Source organism: Emys orbicularis, chromosome 2 (assembly GCF_028017835.1).
Source record: "Emys orbicularis isolate rEmyOrb1 chromosome 2, rEmyOrb1.hap1, whole genome shotgun sequence".
Classification (NCBI taxonomy): domain Eukaryota; kingdom Metazoa; phylum Chordata; order Testudines; family Emydidae; genus Emys; species Emys orbicularis.
Genome location: NC_088684.1, coordinates 39,322,269 through 39,341,222, shown reverse-complemented (window position 1 = coordinate 39,341,222; position 18,954 = coordinate 39,322,269). Strand labels below are relative to the sequence as shown.

The window sequence follows — 18,954 nt, the reverse complement described above, 5'->3', positions numbered from 1 at the left end:
TGCCTTTGCCACTAGATGCACTTGCCCTCGTCTTCTCTAGCCCCCACTCCTTGCCCCCAGTGTCTGAAGTACAGGCATATACCTAGGATTTGGGGCCTTAAGTAGTTAAACAATCTTCCAATTGTTATGCACTGCTGCCTATACCCAAAGGTAGGGGGCTGGTGCCAGCCCCAGAAGTCACATTCCAGCACTATTGGGGAAGAGAGTTAAGGGGGGCACACAGGAAGAAAAAAAGTAAGAAGGCATTTTCAGCAGGGGGGGGGGCGGCGCCGTGGGCGGGGAGATGTCATACTGTTTTCTCACCTTTCCCCTTCCCTTGTCTGTTTCTTCCCCTTTACCCCCAATGAATAGGAATGTGATAGGGAAGGAAGTGCTAGTGACTCAAAACTCTCCCATGCACACCTCCCTGTCAACCCACAACCCCTTAAAGGTCATTTTATTTAAGAGTTCTAACAGTCAAAAGTTTGGAACTGCCAGATTAAGGTTGCATGGGCAATATTAATTTGCAACCCCTTTTGTGTATGCATTAGGATGCTGTCTTTAATTACATGATCACATTTTCAAGAGGATCCTTGCCTCATTCAGTAGTACAGGTTTAATTTTATGGGGGGAGGGGGGAAATTATGTGGCCCTGGAAACCTTAACTCTAGTACATTTTAACTTTGTAACCTAAGGGGAAAAAAAAGCTTTCAATTTTTTGTAAATACTATATATATAGGAATCCTCTGCAAGTGCTGTCCAAGCAGCTGTTGCCTATTGAACACTTTAGGCCAGGAAGCAAACAATACTGTCCTTATTTTAGTAACCACAAGGGTTCAGGATCTCTATTTTATCTCTCAACTTGTCTTTAGCATTATATGAAGAGTACCACCTGAATTTCCACCCCTTCCCTCAGCATCTAAACAGTCAAGGTCATCAGTTAAGATAAATAAAGCTTCATTACGTATTTAGTTTATTGAATTACACTACAGCATGCCCACCACTGAAGTGTATTACACATTTTACAGTTGACTGAAGAAACAAGTTTAAGCTGTCAAGTCTCCTTGAAGATGATCTGCAAAATAAGAAAAATATGAGTTAATATATTTGGACAATCCTAGCTCTCAGAAGTAAATACATTCGTATGTATGAATTCAAACAGAGAAGGAAAGTGTTTATGCCAGTAGTTTAGTCTAGAGGAATTTCCCACTACTATTTCCTCATGGCTTATTAAGACACTGCATGTGGTAAATAAAATTGAAACATGGAACAAATCAAGAGCTACACAATAAGATCACAATAAGATCTGGAACAGCCTGAAAAAGAAAGGAATGCAACAGAGGAAATAAATGAATGCAGGTGGATTACCTGGAAAGGAAGAAATCCAAGTTTGTTAAATTACTTCTCTGTATTAAACTGAACACCCTCAATCTCATTCCTTCACAGCTGTGCTCCATGACAAGAGTCATGCAAGACCGTAGCACCAGAACATCTATACTTTATGTCCCCATTACCACAGTATCTAAGCACCTCACAGCCTGTGTGTGTTTATCCTCAACACACCTGTGAGGAAGGGCTATTATCCCCATTTTACAGATGGAGAACTAAAGGGCTAAGGGCTAGATCCACAAAAGAACCTGGTGGTGCCTAAATGTTGGACTGAGGCATTTAAATTCCTCAATATCCCCCCTCAGTTACCACCTATCTCTGTAGGTCCCCATGGCACCTAAAAATCTGCCAGTGAGCATTCACACAGCTGCCTAAGTCTAAATGTCTAGCTTATGCCTAAACCCCAGCAGAATCCTCCAACTAGCTCTCTCATGTGCAGGGCCTTATCCAATAGGCACTCAGAGCACAACTAAACCCACCCAAAATAGCTGGAGGAGCCGCCGTTCCCCCTTATAACTTTTAGTCCTTTGATTAAGGCACTCACACAAGCTGTAGGACACCCAGGCTCATTTGCCACCCCAGCCCCGGGGGGAGAAGGGATTTGAACTCTGGTGTCCCCAGGAGAGTGCCCTACCCACTGGGTTATGGGGTATTCGGCGGCAGGCCTCAATCTCTCTTGTAGAAACTGTTCCACTGTGTATAAATACTTAAATATGAACTGAGCAGAAGCAGAGATTCAGAGAACAGCCCCAGAATACCCCACTGCACAGTGGGTAGGGCACTCTCCAGAGAGAACAAAGACCAGAATTCAAACCTCGCTTCTCCAAATCAGGCAGACAGGGGAATTGAACCCAGATCTGCAACAGCCTGGGTAAGAGTGGCTCCACTGCTGACACTGACACTATTTTGGGGGGGGGGGGGGGAGAAGGACACACAGGAGGAGGCAAGAAAGATTATACACGTAACTTCTGGGGAGGGTTCATTCGTGGCTGTGAATGCAAGTGGAGAGAAGAGCCTCTCTCTCCAAACCAGACTTAGTCACCTGTCTTTGAGGAATGGGTCTCCTCAGCATTTCCTTTTGGATACCTTTGGCAGCTCCCTACACAGCATGCTGGTTTTTCTAGGTCTCATTCTTTGGCATCTAACTCTTCTCATGCATTATAAAAGACCCTAGGTGCCTACCTTGGGGCTGTGGATTCCACCTGGTAGCAACACACCCAAAAGTCAAGCATTGCAAGACTCAGCACTGCAGTGCCTAAAGCCCTTTGAAATGCTAGTCCTACCTACTTGCCCTATGTCACACAAGTTTATAGCGGAGCAGGGAATTGAACCTCAGTCTCTCAAGTCCCATGCTAATCACTGACCTACCTCCTCTTCGGTAACTGCAAGAAACATTCCAAAACAGCAAGTTAAAAGTAGTAGTGTTAACCCTAAAATTAGGGAGAAGGGATGGATGGGAGGGGGGAAGGATTTTCAGAGCCTATTTTTGAGTAAGTTAGTCCAAACCACTGACTTGCTGCAGTATTAGATATAGTCTAACAGATCTTCAGCATGCGTCAGGAAAGCCTATGACAAATTTTCTATTTACTTATCCAGACCTTCAACAGGTTGGTATAAGTACTGTTTCTACAAGACAGGTATCCATAGCAAAAATAGCATCAAAACTGAACCTCCGTCCAGTTTCATATATATTTGGAGGGGACGGGAGATCTCCCCATTCACTTTATAGGCAGAAAGTACAGGTGCAATCTTCCACAGATGGCGGAAGCAGCAATGATACATTGCATCTCCTCTTTTCCCCCTCCTTCTGATTTACCTAGACCAGTGGTTCTCAAACTTTTGTACTGGTGATCCCTTTCAAATAGCAAGCCTCTGAATTCGACCCCCCCCCCCCCCAAACATATAAAAAAGTGTTTTTAATTTATAACACCATTATAAATCCTGGAGGCAAAGCAGGGTTTCTGGTGGAGGCTGACAGTTTGTAACCCCCCATGTAATAACCTCGTGACCCCCTGAGGGGTTCCAACCACCATTTTGAGAATCGCTGACCTAGGCAGTCATATTAGGGTGACCAGATCGCAAGGTCATATCAGGACACATTGGGCGAGCGGGGAGAGAGATGACGACGACAGACAGGTGCACAGAGCCATGAGAGGGGGCCCTAGGAAGCTGCAAGAGAGGGCCCTAGGAAGCTGCAAGAGGGGTTGTACGGCCCCTGCTGCAGCCCGCACCACAAGCCACAGGACAAGGACTCATGGCCCCAGCTCCAGTAGAAGCCACAGGGCCAGGGGCACAGGGCTCCGGCTCCAGCCCCCGGCTGAAGCTGCAGGACAGGGGCGCAGGATTCTGATTGCAAAGTCAGATCCAGTTGCAGGGCAGGGGGAGTAAAGGGTCCCAGTTCTAGCTCCAGCCACAGTCACAGAGGGGAGGCCCCCAATCCTGCCTTCAGCCCCAGCTTCAGCCACTGACAGCTGAAGCAAACTACATCACAGAGGTCTGGAATCAGTGAGTCCTGCTGCAGCACCATAGGGCTCGTTCACCTGCACATCTACCAACGTGATATATGCCATCATGTGCCAGCAATGCCCCTCTGCCATGTACATTGGCCAAACTGGACAGTCTCTACGCAAAAGAATAAATGGACACAAATCTGACATCAGGAATCATAACATTCAAAAACCAGTGGGAGAACACTTCAACCTCTCTAATTACTCAGTGACAGACTTGAAGGTGTCAGTTTTGCAACAAAAATACTTCAAAAACAGACTCCAAAGAGAGACTGCTGAACTCGAATTAATATGCAAATTAGACACAATTAACTTAGGCCTAAACAGAGACTGGGAATGGTTGGGTCATTACACTAATTGCATTTTTTTCCCCCCATGTTAAGTTCTCCTCACACCTTCTATGGGTCATCTCGATTATCACTTCAAAGTTTTTTCTTCTGCTGCTGATAGCTCATCTCAATTGATTGGCCTCTTACAATTGGTATGCGTACTTCCACCTTTTCATGTTCTCTGTATGTATAAATATCTTCTGTCTGTGTGTTCCACTCTATGCATCTGAAGAAGTGAGCTGTAGCCCATGAAAGCTTATGCTGAAATAAATTTGTTAGTCTCTAAGGTGCCACAAGTACTCCTGTTCTTTTTGCGGATACAGACTAACACGGCTGCTACTTTGTAACCTAAATTTTAAATGTAGACCAGGGCTATGCCAGAGAAAAGAATGTAAGAATGACCATACTGGGTCAGACCAAAGGTCCATCTAGCCCAGTATCCTGTCTTCCAACAGTGGCCAATGCCAGGTGCTTCAGAGGGAATGAATAGAATAGGTAATCATCAAGTGATCCATCCCCTGTTGCCCATTCCCAGCTTCTGGCAAACAGAGTCTAGGGACACCATCCCTGCCCATCCTGGCTAATAGCCATTGATGGACCTATTCTCCATGAATTCATCTAGTTCTTTTTTGAACCCTGTTATAGTCTTGGCCTTCACAACATCCTATGGCAAAGAGTTCCACAGATTGATTGTGTGAAGAAATACTTCCTTTTGTTTCTTTTAAACCTGCTGCCTATTAATTTAATTTGGTGACTTCTAGTTCTAAAAACAGACAGAATAGCTAGTCCTTTCGCCACTAAAGCCTAGAGTGATTTTCTGGAAGGCTCAGGCTTATGGCCCACTTAGGACATTATAGTGACTAAAGCCTAGGGGCAGAGTGCTTAGTACCATGAGTGGGTCCACTGACTTTCAGTGGGACTACTCACAGGAGTAAAGTTACTCACATGTGCATTTGCAGGATCAGGTCTTCAACTATTACCAGTAACTGAACACAAGTTTGTCCAATTAACAGCTTTGCTTAAGACCAGATTGCAACTTGCCCTTGTGGGGGGATGCTGGTGGAGGCACAAAACCTTTCCCAATGAAGCCCTGCCAAATGGCCAGCCATAGTCACTGCATTTGAGGGACCACAGAGACTGATCCCTCTGTGCACACCCCAGGAAGATAAATCTCCTCCAAGGAAGAGAAGAAGAAGGACTAGAGCAGGATAAGCACAGGACTAGGGGTAGCAGGCTTATCTGGAAGTTCATGGATGGATTATGTCTTCCCATGGTGAAATCCCTTGCTGAGCTCCCATAGGGGTGTTTCAGCTCTATGTATCTACTCAGGACTGAGGTATAAAGGCACAATCTAGCCCTTCATAGCCAAGTATTGTAAATTAATAGATTACATATCTGTTGCCCTTTCATCAATCTGAGCAACATTTCATTCGATGAGAAGAGTGACATGGCACCTGTAGAAATCATTAGCAGAGAGTGTGTTGTTAAAAAAAAGAGGTGGCAGTTACTTCAGTGCACTGCGCTACTACAATCTTGTTTAGAAGAATATTACATTAATGACAGACAATGAAAGTATGGAGAGTCACAGATTAGGATGAAACATAAAAGAGAGACGAGGGTGCAATGGTTAAGGTGCTAGCATAGGACTTGGGAGACCCAGCTTCCCTGCTCCATCACAGACCTTGGGTAAGCCACTTAAGGCTCAGATCCTCAAAGGTAAATAAGCACCTAACTACCATTGATTTTAATAGGAGTTAAGTGCCTAAATACCTTTGAGGATCTGGGCCTTAGGGAACTGATGCACAGAGATGCTATCTGTAAAATGGGGATATTAGCACTTCCCTGCCTCAGAGGGGAGTTTGTGAGGATAAATATGTTAAAGATTGTGGAGAAAGTCCAGAGAAGAGCAAAAAAAATGATTAAAGGTCTAGAAAACATGACCTATGAGGGAAGATTGAAAAAAATGGGTTTGTTTAGTCTGGAGAAGAGAAGACTGAGAGGGGACATGATAACAGCTTTCAAGTACATAAAACGTTGTTACAAGGAGTAGGGAGAAGAATTGTTCTTCTTAACCTCTGAGGAGAGGACAAGAAGCAATGGGCTTAAATTGCAGCCAGGGCGGTTTAGGTTGGACATTAGGAAAAACTTCCTAACTGTCAGAGTGGTTAAGCACTGGAATAAATTGCCTACGGCCGTTGTGGAATCTCCATCATTGGGGATTTTTAAGAGCAGGTTGGACAAACACCTGTCAGGGATGGTCTAGATAATACTTAGCCCTGCCTTGAGTTCAGGCGACTGGACTAGATGACCTCTCGAGGTCCCTTCCAGTTCTATGATTCTATGATTGTGAGGTGCACAGATACCACAGTAATGAAGGTCATAAAAATACCCATGACAGTTTACCAAAGTCCAACGGGGAGCATTAATAAGGCTGTAAATCAAATTTACAATATTTTTTCCATGTGAGAGCATAATAAAGTGTTATAGTTGAAATAAACTGAAAGAAAACAAAGGAGCAGAGATTACAACCTATCTAGATTGTCATCTATTGCAACAGACATGGGCACACATTCAAGTGTCTGAGATATGCACAAATATTAGATAAACTTTCTTCTTCAGCAGTGTAATAAAGCCCCATGTCTGCCTCTGTCAGTGTGTAAATTATGGACCATCTCCAGGCGTCATTATATGCATGGAACACCTATTGAATTCAATGAGAATTTTGCATGTGAATTTGCCCCTTAATATAAAGATAAACCCAAATCTGTTGCAGACGGGGAGAAAGGCAAGTGGCTTGGTGCTGGTCTCCTCGCCGCCTCTGTGTGCCTGGGGCTGTGGAGCAGGGCTGCACTCTGTCTGCAGGCTCCTTCTGGCCAGTGGGCTGGTGCCGCCGCGCCGGGAGCTGAGTCGTGGGTCGGGGTAGGCGGAGCGGGTTGTAGGGGGGCGGAGGGGGGCTCTCTCTGCCCAGCGCCCGCTGCCCGGTTCTACAAGCCCCGCCCCGCTGCAGCAGACCTCCTCACCACCTCTGTGTGCCTGGGGCACGGCTGAACTCTGCAGGCTCCTGCCGGCCAGCGGGCTGGTGCCGCCGTGCCGGGAGCTTAGCTGCGCTGCCCCAGGGCCCAGGAGGAAGAGGTAAGTGGCGCCGGCTTGCCACGGTCCCCCCATTATCGGGACAAAGTGCGTCCCGACCAATATAAGGTCGGGACGCGGGATTCGGGACTGTCCCGATAAAATCGGGATGTCTAGTCACCCTAAGTCATATGCACCCTACAATCACTGTAGGTCCCAACCAGCTTCTCTCCTACTGCAGAAGTTGAGGATATTTTTGCACTGCACCTCCACATCTGTTGATAATTCTTCTAATGCACTACCTAAGCAGAGTTACAGATTAAGATTATGCTATCTGTGCCACTTTCTCTCAACTAATGCCACTGGGTAAATGATGAAGAAAGGATAATCCCAAAATCCCTTTAAAGCCTTGAGCTAGTTAATGTTTCACAGTTCTAACAAACAGGTGCACTCAACCTGGTCAGAGAAAGACTTTTGTACATTGGTTGCAAACTGGAAAGCTTACAACGTCTTGGTGTAATCAAGTGTTTCCTTTAGCTCTGTTTGCACAGCAAAGTTCGATTCTTAGTTTCAATTCAAGAGTTTTAAACTTGCATCTTTGTTGGTAGTATTGTTTCAATTGATTTTCCTCCCATACTTAGATCTGATATTCTTGCCAAATACCCTTTCAAAACACCCTGAAGAAGGCCACCTGACCAAAGCATTGGTGATGTAAGTGCCTGAGAAAGTTAGTTTACATAAACATACATTAGCAGTATTCTTTTATCATGATCTTAAACTGGAGGTAGAAGTATGATGGTAGAAAGGTAAAGTGATCCCTTTGTTATTTACCATGCTCTTACATGTTGCTAAAAAAAAAAAAAAAAAAAAAAAGTAGAATTTCTAATGTGGGGAAGAATAAAAGGATAGTCAATCCCATTATTAGTTTATGCTACTTTGTTTTGCATTTTTACTTTACAACTATATGAGGAGCATCCATCATCCGTATTTTTTTGTTATACTGGAACCAGCTGTTATCTAATGTTATGTTTGTGTGTGGAAGCAAGACAAACATTAACACCATTAAGTCCAGTACTGAAGCATTCACTTAACAAGTAACAAAACTGAATGAGACTGAAAGTCAAACCCTAGTTGGCCAGGATAATTAGGCAAAACAAATCATCATGTGATGATCACAGTAAACATTCCTGAGCACTGGAAGAACGGAGAAGCCATTGCCCTTGATCAGTCTTTGAAGAAGTAGTTTGAAGAGAAGTGGAAGAAAGTGATCAATGAAGAAATCAATCTCAGTTTCATATGTAGTTTCCCCCCCCCCCCCCACTACCAGGAGTAGGGTTGGAGAAGCTTTTTTAAAAAAAAAAGCTCTTATGCCAAGTTACAGCTTACTTTAACACTGATGTTTCTAATCACAGCATCTGGAAGAGAGGAGGGAGAGTTCTGGGGACGTTTAAGAGCAAAGTTATTAGCTGTTTGGTATTTTTTGTTTGGAAAACCCTTTGTAGTTATATTGAGGAAACAGTTAAGTCCATTAAGGGGAAAAATCTAATGCTACTATTTACAAAATATGTGAGAAGGCATGTTCCCTTGTACCACCTTTTTTTTTTTTTTTTTTTAAATAGGGAAATTCAGCTTGTGGCCAATTATCTTCCCTTTCCCTCAAGCTCTGGAGAAAGCAGGATGTGTTGGAAGCTGCTTCCATGACCCATGAACATGCACTGCTTCTCTCCATCTCCAAAAGAAGTGATCTTTTGGTTTTCTCCCTCTCCTTTATGGAGAAAGGAAACAAAGGAATTGCCATAATCAATCAGACCCATGGCCCATCTAGTCCACATTTTTTCCCCATCCGCCAGAACCAAACGTTGCAGAGTAAGGTGCAAGAAACTTTGCAGCAGGTATAGGTGAAACAACCTGCCCCCAGCTTGATTAAGCCAATCTTTAATTAAACCATGGAACATGAGGATTTATATATCCCTACCAAGTCTTAATTTTTTCGACTAACTCTCACGACTGGATATACTTGTAGTATTGTGCCCCATCCTTCTTTCAATCTTGAGAAAGTTTTGGCCTCAATATCCTATGGCAAAGAGTTCCACAGACTAAACAGTTCTATGAAGAAGCATTTCCTTTTCAGTTCTGAATTTGCCATTTTCACTGGATGTCTCCTTGTTCTTGTATTACAAGACAGAGAGAACAGAATCTCCCAGCCTACCTTCTCTACACCATTAGTTATTCTGTATACTTTTATCATGTTTTATAAAGGTAAAAATCTCCCATATCCCAATTCTTCATATGAGAGTGTCTTCCTTTTTGAGACAGGGTTATCATAACTGCACAGTATTGCAAGTTAGGGTGAACCATCAATTTATATAATGGCAATATTTTCTGTATTTTCTACTCCTTATGCATCTTAACACATTGCTTTTTTGACAACTGTGCATCATGCAGAGATAAGGAAAGGACTTGGCATCATTGTTAAGTTAACACTGTTAATTTATTACCCCCAAAGGGTGTATAAGTAGTTCAATTTTTTTCCTTTCAACATGCAATACTTTGCATTTATCATTGGCCCTACTGATCTAGTAACAAAAGGAATGTTATCTGTAGCTCCCACTGAGATCCTTTTTCCTTTTCTAAACTTCAGGAACTCTCACCTCCATTTAACTGGATGTGAATTTAACGGTAGAATTTGATCAAAAACATCAAAATGGGAAATTTCCAGTGTATCAATATATAAACAGTAGTTAGTGAGATCAGTTTGATGTAAGGCATCTTGCTATTACCTATATATGCTGCTCATGAGTTTTTGGGTTGTACACTTTCAAACACACCAGCTTCCCTCATGGCCTCAAAGTCCTTCATGGAATCATAGTCTTTATAGAAGTCTGCATATGCTCGTTTCCTGGGCTCAGCCACGCCATACTGAAATGCAAAAGGTAGAGAATTAAGTTTTAAGAGTAGAAAAACTTGTATAACAGATGCAGAAAGCTTGTAATTCACTTGGTGGTGCCATATCACCTGATATAAGATTACTGCAGTCTCAAAAAAGCTGTTTTTAGTTCAACACAGAACAGTTAGCTATTAGAGGGTTACAGCAATATTTTTACTCAGTTAGATCCTGAACTATTTAACGGATGGGAAAACAAATGTTTTGTGTTGTTTCATCTAAAAATTGGAACCAGATTTACAAACAGCATTACTAAATTTTCAGGACACCAATAAGTTCATTCTTCCTTGTCAGATATCGTGCACAAGTCCAAGTGATCATCTTTTGCCAAAAAACTGTCACCACCTGGTAATAGTTCTATACTTGAAGGATTTACAAATAAATTTTTAATATGCCCATGGACAATCACAGGGTTAAGTGACTTAGGGATGCCCTTTTATCTATCGTTCCTACTAAAACTGAGTTACAGTTAGAGCAATTCTGTAAGGTTACAAAAGGACGAAAGGGGGCTGCCAAAGCAAATAGCCAAAATGACGCACCCACTTTGGCCACATCTACACTAAGAAAAAGGTGGGTTCACACTCATTAATTAACACACGATTAAATCCTAGGGAAGACAAGGCAGTTTAATATTAACATGGTACTTAACCTAACACATGTGAACACTACAAACTGCTTTGTCTTCACTAAGATTTTACCTTGTGCTAGTTACCATGTGTTCACACATAAGGTAAGAACATCCCCCACCTTTTTCCTAGTATGAACACACCCTTGGGCTCCATGCTGTGGTTCATTTGTTTTGATAGAATCTTTTAGTCAACTGAATAGCCATATAAATCTGGGAGCCCTTCAGGAATCATCTGATTGGGCACTGCAGTAGCAAAGAGCAAGATACCACGCATGAACTTCTTTACCCATCCCCACCTTTCTCAAATTTCAGACCAGCTGCGAGCGTAGCTGGCTAGGAAAGAAGAGAAGACCATTGACAATATTCCCAGACCAGGGGCATATTCTGAATGTATTTTAAACTGATGTAAATCTAGACGAATGCCAGAGGTCAATGGAGTGATACACCTGTACATTTGCAGAATCTGGCCATGTGTGCGCATACTTAAGGGAATAGTGGATGAAGACCAGTCTTCCCACACATACCCCTTCAGTTCAACAAAGTGTGCCCAAGCAAGGTACAACAGTGTAGAAAAGTAACTGCTCTTACGTGAGGAGCTTGGCTCTTCACACAGAAGCTCCAGGTGGAAAAAGCACAAAACTGAGATTTATGCCACATCTGCATTCCCAGTTTTTGTGGTGTGTTCTTTGTACATACCCAAGAATCTCACCCTATATTTTTTAAAGAGTTGCCCCACCACAGATGCTCCAGGTTTGTTTAAAAAAAATAAAATAAAAGCATTGCAGCGATTAAAGATACATCATCACGTGTCAGTTTAGCTATGTCCTGGTAAGTTGCTCCTTTAATTTAATGGACTCTTTTTCAAATCTACAAGAGGAGCTGAAGCCTCTGACTGTGCTGGTAACAGAGCTAGGCTTTACTGATGAATAATAGTAATTAAACCTTAATATTTATAGCTGTCTTCAGCTAGAGCTTTCTGAAAATTTAAATGTTGCAAGTGACAAGAATGAAGTTTAGTAAGGGACTGAAGGTTCAGTTTTTCCACGTACTTAGAAATGAGTTGCTGAATGCGTGTGTTTTGATCGCCTAGGATATCAATTTTGAGTGAAACTTTTTGGCAAGATATCACCCCTCAGAAATCTAGCAAACATTTAGTAATAAAGGCAATCTAGCCTTCCTAAGACATAAAAAGAGATTGTTGTGCATTCAGTGTATTAAAGGTATTTTAGTGTTTAACTACTGCTATTCTGTCTGCACATTTCTTTAGGGTCTCAGAAAGCAAAGCTTCACTCATGTAGCGTTGCCCCAATCCTTAAAGAAAAAGGTCTTCAACCTCACACTTAAGCCACAGTTCTATTTTTTCACCATGTTGTCCTTACCCCTCCAGAGATATCTTGTGTCCACCTTGCCCGCTGTACCTTATCAGATAGATTGCCAACAATGATAGACACTCCACTGAGCACATAGGTAGTCTTCTGACCAAAGCATGATATCAAGGCTGATTAACAATTCTCTGGCTTTCAATGGTGGCTAAAGATAGTTGAAAAGGTGGCTCTCAGCCTTTATGAACATCCAGCAGATAGTATTTTTATTGTATTCATTATTACATCTATTGCAGCAGCACCCAAAGTGCGTTAAGCACTTTGCAAACACAGAGGAAGACCTCATCTTAAAGAGACCAGTCGCTAGATATTTATTTTATACTCTACAACATACTCAGATGCCAATGCACATGCCAAGAAGGGTTAACCCACTCTAAGAAACCAGAAATGGCTGAGAGATGTTTGACTCTCCTAAATCAAATTAAGTTACACAGGGCAGAGAGTTTGCCCATCTTGCTTAGCTAAGAGTTTCAAAGACCATCATTCTGTGGATAACTTCATAAGTGGGACCCCCCCCCTTCCCCCTCAATAAATATCCTATATTAAACATAGGCAAGTCCATGGACCACTTTGAGCACCACCAATTTTAATTTTTTTAGGTTGAGCCAGCATGAGCTGTACACAGCACTAGGGCTATGTCTGAACTGCACAAGTAACCTGGGTGACTGGCATCCATGTTAGCCTACCCTGGGTGTGGGCATCCCCACAGCAAACCCCTACCTGTATTACTGTGTCCTCATTCACTAATGTGTGTCTGCAGGCATATCTCATTGTTCTTAGTGGTGAGATGCCCTAGGATTCTTTCCCACTCAACTGCAGGAAAACTTGACTGTCCTTCAGGAAAAATTGTGGGAAGGCATTGGAGGACTATCTCCTCACTAAAAAGCAGTCTGAATTAAAGTGGAGCCTGTATTCTAACCCCCACCTCCACCAGATAAGATAACCCAGGCTTAAAGCACTTACAAACCTGGGTCAGATTTTTTTTCCCCCTGTATGAACAAGGTGGGCTAAAAGCTGGGTAAGAGTTCATGTTAACTGGGCAGTGTAGACATGAATTGTGCAACGCTTGGCTCCTAGGGTTAGTCCAAGGCTTGCCAACAACTATGTGGCCTCAGTCAGATCACTCAGAAACTATTGGCAATTATCTGTAAAATAGGAACAACTCCTCTCAAAGAAGCACCAAAAGGTTTTATACAGCACTCTGGAGACATGTTCATGAGAAATCCACCACAGCAGTTTTCTGATAAACAGATAAACCAAGTCAAAGTCCTGAACCGGAAGGCTATATAGATTGGTCGAGATGAACTGGGCTCACAAATATTATAAGACCTCACCTTGTACAAAACTGCAGATCCCACGGATGCAATCATTGCCCCTACAATATGGAATCTCAGACGTTTGGCCAGGAGGCCCCTCATCTGTGGTTTGGGCAACAGAGTAGATGACATGGTGATGATTTCTCCTAGGAAAGTAATACATTAGAAATTTATTAAGAGATGTACACAGGAAGTTCCTGTCCTAATTAATGCATTTTGTTTTCTATGTATATAACAGACTTGTTAGGGTACGTCTATACTTACCCGCTGGTTCGGCGGCAAACAATCGATCTTCTGGGATCGATTTATCGCGTCTTGTCTAGACGCGATAAATCGATCCCGGAAGTGCTTGCCGTCGACGCCGGTAATCCTGCTCCGCGAGAGAAGTAGGCGGAGTCGACGGGGGAGCCTGCCTGCCGCGTGTGGACCCGCGGTAAGTACCTTTAAGTTCGAACTAAGATACTTCGACTTCAGCTACGTTATTCAAGTAGCTGAAATTGCATATCTTAGTTCAAACTGGGGGCTTAGTGTGGACCAGCCCTTAGACTAAACATTTCACAAGAGAATACTAGAGTAGCTTCAGAACATACGCAAAATCATTCCCTCCATTAAAATACCTCCTTACAACATCTGAGATACCTTTTGAAGGAAATCTATTTGTGAGGAAACTATCAAAACACAACAGACTTTAAATACTTTACATATAATAGACTAGTTCATGGAGTGTTTCTTTTCTACTGTTTACTGTGCCTTAGCCACACAATACCCTTCCCTCTCCTATGAAGTCTATTGTCTTTTTATATTCCTGAAACAAGTCATACTCAGATTTTTTAGGCCAGGAACCATGTTTTATTAACTTAGAAGGCTTCATATATAACTAATGCGCTATATTAAAAAAATTAAGATGGCAGATAACCCTACTGTAAAGTAATACATCTCTTCAACGGGGTTTTATTGTGCCATGTACACAGTCGTGCAGCAGACTGTGCAGACAGTCGTATGAGACACACAGGACTGAATGTCAGGCATTGTCTATACAAGAGTTTTGCCAGAGTAGTGCCAGCAAAGCCCTGCAAGTGCAGATGCGGTTATGCTCAGGTAAAAGTGCTTCTGCTGAAAACGCTCAGTTGTACCTCGCGGTCTGTCAGCTCCTGGCAGGGAATGCCAGGCAGTGGTAGGCTGTGGTCTGCAGGCCAGACCCCTCTGGTAACAGAGACCCAACACTGCTCTCCAACTTTATACACATCCTCGGGGACCACATGCAGAGAACTAGGCCGGGTCCCGCCCCGGCCTGCGGCAGGTGCCTAGTCCACAAACACCAACCGAGTGACAAAATGGAGACGAGTCACACGGCCCAGGCACGCCCGGGTCAGCACCGGACCCAGAGCGACCGCGCCTCCGAGACACTGTTCCGCACGCGCCCCCCTCCCAGCCTCGCCCTGCTCCCCAGCTCCGCCGCCGGCAGCGGGCACTCGGCCCCAACCCCCCGACGCCTCCGCGCCGCGCCCGGCCTCACTCGCACGATGCGCGGCGGCGGGTAACGGCCGCAGCCGGGCCCCTCCCGCTGCACGGCGCCGCAGGCCTCAGGGACACGGAGGTCAGAGGCGGCCGCGGGGCCCCCGCAGCGCCGGGGCGGGGGCGTGGAAGGAGGGGACGCCGGGCTAGCGGACTAGCTCCAGGAGAGTGGGGCGGCGGGAGGCCTCCACTCACCTCCGCAAAGTATCAAGGTCCTTCCGCACTGACTAGAGCCGGTCACCGACTGCGGGGCTGCAGCCGCGCATGCGCAACACACTGACTAGGCTACGGCAAGCCGCCCGGCTCAAACCGCGAGCCACAAAACTCAGATTCGTATGGGGGTGGGGCTAAGCAACACAGCAGGGGACCACCATGGCAGAGGGGGAGGAAGGAGGGAGTGAGGGCAAAGGAGAAACAGAGGACAAGTGCCTCTGCTGTGGCTCTGGCTACCCCACCATCATCTCTCTCTAGGCAAGGGCCTGACAGGAGCACCCCACCCCGTACTGCTCCTTCTGTAGCAGCCTTCAGTGTGACAGCCTCATCCAGGGCTGGATTAACTGTGGGCCTGGCACCAAACATATTTGTGGGCCCCCATGGGGCAAGGTGCAGGGGGGCGGGATGGTCAGTCTCCAGAGGGAAGGGCGGGTTGGGAGCAATGAGGGACAGCGCGGCGGGAGCAGCTCCGCTCTGCGCAGCCCGGCAAGCGGGCTGTGTTTACAAACCTGCAGCTGCCAGACGCACACTGGCCTGCCCAGCCCTGTGCTGCCAGCACACCCCTTCCCCTTGAGGGTGGGCCCCCACCACACTGCCCCCCTGCCCAGTGCCCCACCCTTATGCCCAGTGCCCCCTCCCCCAGAGACCTCCTCCACAGAGTTCTATGCCCAGCCCCCACCCCTCCCAGGGATCTCCCCTGCTGGCCTCCCACCACAGCTGCACAGCACCCTGCACACCACACTGCTCGCCCAGCACCCGCCGCCCATAGACCTCCCCACTGCCCACCACCTTATTCACAGTCCCAACATCACAGCTGCACAGCACCCCATATTCCTGAGGGGAGTCTGCACCAAAAAATTAAAAATTCTGTGCACAATATTTTAAAATTCTGCAAATTTTATTTGTCAATAATTAAATGTGGAGGCTCCAACATGGCAGTGGGGAGCACAGGCCACTGGTTGCATGGAGGTGGGAAATTACCCTGCAGCCTCACCCCACCCCACCCTGTGACAGGGACTTGGCAGTGAGGCTGCACCCGACCCTGACACAGTGCAAGGGCCAGGCCTGTCCCAGAAAAATGGTGCATCAGGTGTGTGTGAGCAGGCTCAGCCCGGCAGCAGGATCCAAGTGCAGAGGGACTTAGTGTGGGGGATCCAGGTGGGGGTAAGAGAGTTCTCTGTGGGGCAATCTGGGTGCGGGCGGCTCAGTGGGAGATCTGGATGCACAGAAGTTCATTGGGGGGTTCCAGGTGCAGGGGCAATGGGACTCTGCAGGGGATCCAGGTGAAGGTATTTGGGGCTCCCAGCAGAGGGGGTCTAGGTGCAGGGGAGGTGGAGTTCATTTGGGTGGGGGTCCAGGTGCAGGTGGTTGGGGCTCAGTGGGGGGTGGTACAGATGCAGGGGAGGTGGGGCTTGTCAGGGTGAGGGTTTGATGGGCCTGCTTAACAGGGGAGCCCCAGCTTCTGCCAAGGGGATGCCGCATGCTGGGCTCCAGCTTCCCCCCTGCCCCTGCTTCCCCCATCCCATGCCCATTCCCCACCACTCCATCTCCTCCTCATCCCATCCCTTTCCTTCCTCACTGCCTCTTCCCCCACCCCTGCTTCCCCTGCCCCTTCTCTTCCCCATCCCATGCCCCTTCCCCACTGCTCCATCTCCTTCCCACCCCACCCCCTCCTTCCCCACTGCCTCTTTCCCCCTAGCCCCAGCCTGCCCCTGCCCTTCCCCACCATAGGCACTCACTGTTGTACAGAAAACAGGAGGCTCCCAGCACACAGAAGGGGAGCTCAACCAGCACTAGGACCCAGAAAGTGGTATCTTCTGAGCAGCACCCACTTGCAGAAAGTGGGGGAGGCAGTGGCATGTGACTCTGTGTGCCCCCACACCTCGCCTCTGTTTGAGGGCACTGCCCTCCAAACTAAGCCCATGGGCGTTCTCACCTGCCACCCCCCTCCCTTTGCTTCTCGGTCACTTTTGAAAGGGAAGCAAAGAAACCTTCAGGGGATCTGTTTTCATTCCCCCAGGAGTACCCCACATAGAACCCCCACTGCCCAGTGCCCCCCCACAGACCCTCCAGAGACCCACTCCCCCACACTCTTCCTGCCCCCAGCCACACTCACCGGTCTGCTGGAAGTGACTATGTCCATGCATGGGCTGAGCCTGCAGCACTGCTGGGGCCGGTCAGGGATCCCTCTGACCCCTCGGAAGCGGCACAACCAGCCAAACAGAGCGGGAGCCACTGGTGCCATGGTAAACCCGGTACTGGCCTCATTGCTGCATGCCCACTGCAGTGAGCAACAGTGTCCTGTCCCACCCGGAATCATAGACTCATAGAATATCAGGGTTGGAAGGGACCTCAGGAGGTCTTCTAGTCCAACCCTCTGCTCAAAGCAGGACCAATCCCCAACTAAATCATCCCAGTCAGGGCTCTGTCAAGCCTGACTTTAAAAATCTCTAAGGAAGGAGATTCCACCACCTCCCTAAGTAACCAGTGGTGAGCTGGAGCTGGTTCGCACCGGTTCGCGGGAACCGGTTGTTAAATTTAGAAGCCCCTTTAGAACTGTGGGGGACAACTGGTTCTAAAAGGGCTTTTAAAATTAACAACCGGTAAAGCTCCGGCAGTTCTCTGCCCCGCCCCCAGCCCCAGCTCACCTCCGCCTCCTCCCCTGAACGCTCCATCCCTCTTCTCCTCCCCCTCCCCTGCTTCCCGCGAATCAGCTGTTTGCGTGGGAAGCCTGGGAGGGCTGAGAAGCAAGAGGCGGCTTCGCGCAGGTGAGCTGGGGCACGGAGGGGGGGCACGAGGAGGGTTCCAGGGAGGTGCTGCGTGGCGGCGCGGCCCGGCTGAGCGGCTCAGGCATGGACCCGGACCAGCGGCGCCGGCCCCGGCTGACCTGCTCTACCCTGGCCCTGGCCGACCTGCTCCGGTCCCGGCCCCGGCCCCGGCCCCGGCCCCGGCCCCGGCCAAGCGGCTCCGGCCCGGCCCCAGGCCCAGCCCCGCGGCGTAGCTGTTGCGCCGCCAGCCACCTCCAGGCAGCGTGGTAAGGGAGCAGGGAGCAGGGAGAGGGTGTTGGATAGAGGGCAGGGGAGTTGGGGGTGGTGGTGGGGGGTGGATAGGGGTCGGGGCGGTCAGAGGGCAGGGAACAGGGGGATTGAATGGGGACAAGGGTCCTGGGGGGAAGTCAGGAAGGAGCAGGGGTTGGATGGGGCAGTGGGAGGCAGTCAGTGGCAGGGGTTCCAGGGGCAGTCAGGGGACAGAGAGAAGGGGTGGTTGGATGGGGCAGGGGTCCCGGGCGGGCATCAGGAATGAGAGGAGGGGTTGGATGGGGCAGTGGATGGGGCAGGTGTCCAGGGTGTGTGTGTCATGGAATGCGGGGGGGTTGGATGGGGCAGGAGTCCTGGGGGACGGGGGCGGACCACGGCCCCCTCGTTGGGTTTGGAGGAGGGAACCGGTTGTTAAGATTTTGGCAGCTCATCACTGTAAGTAACCCATTCCAGTGCTTCACCACCCTCCTAGTGAAAAAGTTTTTCCTAATATCCAACCTAAACCTCCCGAACTGCAACTTGAGACCATTACTCCTTGTTCTGTCATCTGGTACCACTGAGAACAGTCTAGATCCATCCTCTATGGAACCCCCTTTCAGGTAGTTGAAAGCAGCTATCAAATCCCCCCTCATTCTTCTCTTCTGC

At 47.3% G+C, this 18,954-nt stretch overlaps 1 protein-coding gene across 1 annotated transcript; it reads right to left on the bottom strand.

Annotated features, from left to right (window-relative positions):
• Positions 1-935: 935 nt before the first annotated feature.
• Positions 936-15,342, bottom strand: LOC135874447 (cytochrome c oxidase subunit 6C-2). The gene is made up of 4 exons (XM_065399269.1): positions 15,254-15,342; positions 13,562-13,689; positions 10,054-10,192; positions 936-1,054 (listed from the first exon to the last, which is right to left on the bottom strand). Exons 2-3 carry the CDS (start codon positions 13,673-13,675, stop codon positions 10,067-10,069), a joined length of 240 nt encoding a protein of 79 aa, XP_065255341.1. The 5' UTR covers positions 13,676-13,689; positions 15,254-15,342; the 3' UTR covers positions 936-1,054; positions 10,054-10,066.
• Between the last annotated feature and the right edge of the window lie 3,612 nt (positions 15,343-18,954).